General features: G+C 46.7%; 1 protein-coding gene across 1 annotated transcript; it reads right to left on the reverse strand.

The window, feature by feature from the left end:
* Positions 1 to 213: 213 nt before the first annotated feature.
* Positions 214 to 1,883, reverse strand: LOC127344038 (vacuolar protein sorting-associated protein 28 homolog 1-like). Its single transcript, XM_051370262.2, has one exon. It carries the CDS (start codon positions 1,814 to 1,816, stop codon positions 1,169 to 1,171), a length of 648 nt encoding a protein of 215 aa, XP_051226222.1. The 5' UTR covers positions 1,817 to 1,883; the 3' UTR covers positions 214 to 1,168.
* Positions 1,884 to 3,079: the final 1,196 nt, after the last annotated feature.

The following is a 3,079-nucleotide window of genomic DNA, read 5'->3' on the forward strand; positions in this document are numbered from 1 at the left end:
ACCTGCCCTTGATTAAAACAGGATTATCCTTCCAAACTGAAAGATCATTAGACAGCGAAATATAAATTGCTACTTATTATTCTGTACTATTATTGACAAGCAAGAAACATATCCAATGAACAGAACATATGGAATCATTCTACCATTAATGGACGTCAAATAGGAAGATTACACCGTATATACTGATTACGCAACATAATCCATCCGGGGAGATTTCGTAAAATTGGCTCAGTTATTATTGACAAAGAATAGAAACCAATCCAGAGTATACATTTATAGCACCCGCGGCAGTGATCGAAAAACAACACCATAACAAAGTAGAAACAAAGGATCAAATCAGAACCAAGCGAATCCTTGCTCACAGACCAGCTGTGGGAGGGAGGCCATGAACGAACCATACGACGAATCCTTGCTCACAGACCAGATTACTGGTTTGTACATAGACTTTATTTCTTTATAAATGAAAAATGACACAGTAGGGAGCCTTTCCCTACTGTACTTGTGTAAAAAAAGCACCGTATGGTGAATCCAGGTCCAAGTTGAGCTACCTGGCCTGCTGATCGGTGAGCTCATCCCCAAGGACAACTCAATACCAAGGCGAGGTTTCATAAATTTTTATCTTAAGAGACAAGAACTAAAAGTTTGAGGCTTATACTATGGGACAGAGGGAGTAAGATTGTAGCAGCTATTTGAATTGTGAAAGCATATCCAAGTGATCATTTGCTACGAAAGTTATAAGTTAGTCTCTTCCTAGCATGCAAATGAAATACCAAAGGTTGGCTTCCCCTCAAAGTCCAGCTGAAGGACAGTACCAAGCTTCCCATGAACATCAAATAGGAACATTACACCACATATACCAATTATGCAACAGAATGCATTCAGTAATTTTTCATCAAACTGGCTTTGTAATGACAAAAAAAAAATATCCAATGAACAGAACATAAGCCTCTAGAGTTACCGGACAACATAGAGGAACATTGCACCATATATACCAATTATGCAACAGAATCCATTCGGGATTTTTTTCTTCATAAAACTGGTTCTGTTATTGACAAGGAATAGAACCCAATCCAAATTACACATCTATAGCACCCACAGCAGTGATAAAAGGACAACACAACAAAGTAGTAGAAACAAAGGACCAGATCAGAACCAAGCCGCACCTCGCTCACAAGCCAGCAGTGGGCAGAGAGGCCATGAAGGCGCTGTACGCCGAATCCAGGTCGAAGTTGAGCTGCCTGGCCTGCTGCTCCGTGAGCTCATCCCCGGCCCCCATCTTGTGCAGCTTCGCTAGCCACTCGTTCACCTTGACCTTCCCTTCGAAGTCGGGCGGCAGGACAGTGCCGAGCTTCCCCATGGAGGTGGAGAGGTCGTGGAGGAGGGGGCGGACCTGGTCGTTGGCGAGCATGTTGAGCTTGACGGCGTCCATGGCGGTGATGAAGCTCTGGACGCACTGCGCGATGGCGGATGCGGAGGCCGCGGTGGAGGCCGGCGCGGAGGAGGAGGCGGTGGCGGCGCGGAGCTCGACGGTGGCGGGCACGCCGGACTGCACGAGGCGGTTGAGCGCGGCGGGGCAGTCGAGGCGGTAGGCCTGCACGAAGCGCGGGATGGTGACGACCCCGGCGAGCGAGGAGGAGAGGGAGTTGAACTGCGAGATGAGCTTGAGGCAGTCGGCCTCGTAGTCGGCGGCGGAGACGAGGTCGCGCACGTACGCGCGCTCCAGCTTCTCCGTGGCCCGGATGATCGCGTACAGGTCCGCCAGGCTCTCCAGCAGCTCCCGCTCCCGCTTGTCGTTCCACAGCTTCACCTCCTCCATCGTCGCCGGCCGGCCGGCGGGCGGATCTCGGGGCTAGGGTTTCGCCGTGCCGTGCCGCGCGGGATTGTGGATCAGAAGGGGAGGAGCACGGAGAGGGGAACGAGCCGAGTGTGGGGTAATTTTGAGTGGGTGAAGAGTTCCGAGGGGTTTCGTGTAAATTGCACAGACTTTGGTGCTGAAGTTTTCCGCACGCGTTCGTTTGTGTTGCCTTTCTTCTGAAGTTTTCCTCTGGCTGCCAGGTGCCACCGTGCAGCTCCCTCGTGGACCAAACCAGACGGGTTCAGTTTTTTCACCGTGTTCTAGCGAGGAAAGTGTATTTCCAAGAAAGTATTTCAGGAACATATAGCGGAAGCGGTAAAAAAAATACTCCGATAATAAGATCGCAAGATGAAAATTGTCTCTGTTGGAAACTTACTCCTACAGAAAAATGCAATTCCAAAAGTGCTTAAAAAGCTTGCTTGGAAAATTTGCATCAGCAAGTTGAGCCCAGGCCAAGACAGGTGAGTCACACTACAAAACAAATTTTGCAAACCATTTGGAAAAGCAATAATATCATTCCCAGGGTGAAAACATTTGGCTGGAGAATCTTAAGAAAAGCGATTACGTCTCGATCTAGAGCCGGTAAATATAGCAAGCATATTAGTAAACTGTGTTGCAGATGCAATCTAGAAGAAACTGATCATCACCTTCTTTTTTTATGTGCTTTTGCTAGAGCAGCCTCATTTATGCATCCATGGTATTTAAAAATTGATCAAATTGCTTTACCAGATGAATCCATCTCTCAAACTATGCAAAATCTTCTTAATATGAATCATCCTAATGGCTCCATTGAAAATATTCTGACTTTTCTTTGGTGTATTTGGAAGTCTAGAAAAGATTGTCTTTTTAATAAGAAGGATTCCATTCCTTCCCAAATTCACCATATGGCTAATGCTTTGAAACAAAATCTTGAGCTCTTGGATGTTACTCAGGTTCCTCACAAACTAGGCCAGATTTGCAACAAGGAGGCACAAGACAGGGAAATACAATCAAGACAGATCTAGCAATACAAGGCAACAATAAAAAATTGGACGCGGCGTGGAAGACAAGGAAAGTTCCAGATGCACAAGGGAGAAGAAGAACGGGACTTGGACTATATTGTCAACTCAACAGGCGAAATGGTGAAGAGAAAATTCAAATTCAAGCCTCAACCTCTCAGGTTTCTTCGCCTCTTCATGCGGAGACAGTAGCACTTCTCTTTGCTCTTTGATGTGCAAGTCGATG

The sequence above is a fragment of the Lolium perenne genome, chromosome 3 (assembly GCF_019359855.2).
Source record: "Lolium perenne isolate Kyuss_39 chromosome 3, Kyuss_2.0, whole genome shotgun sequence".
Taxonomy (NCBI): Eukaryota; Viridiplantae; Streptophyta; class Magnoliopsida; order Poales; family Poaceae; genus Lolium; species Lolium perenne.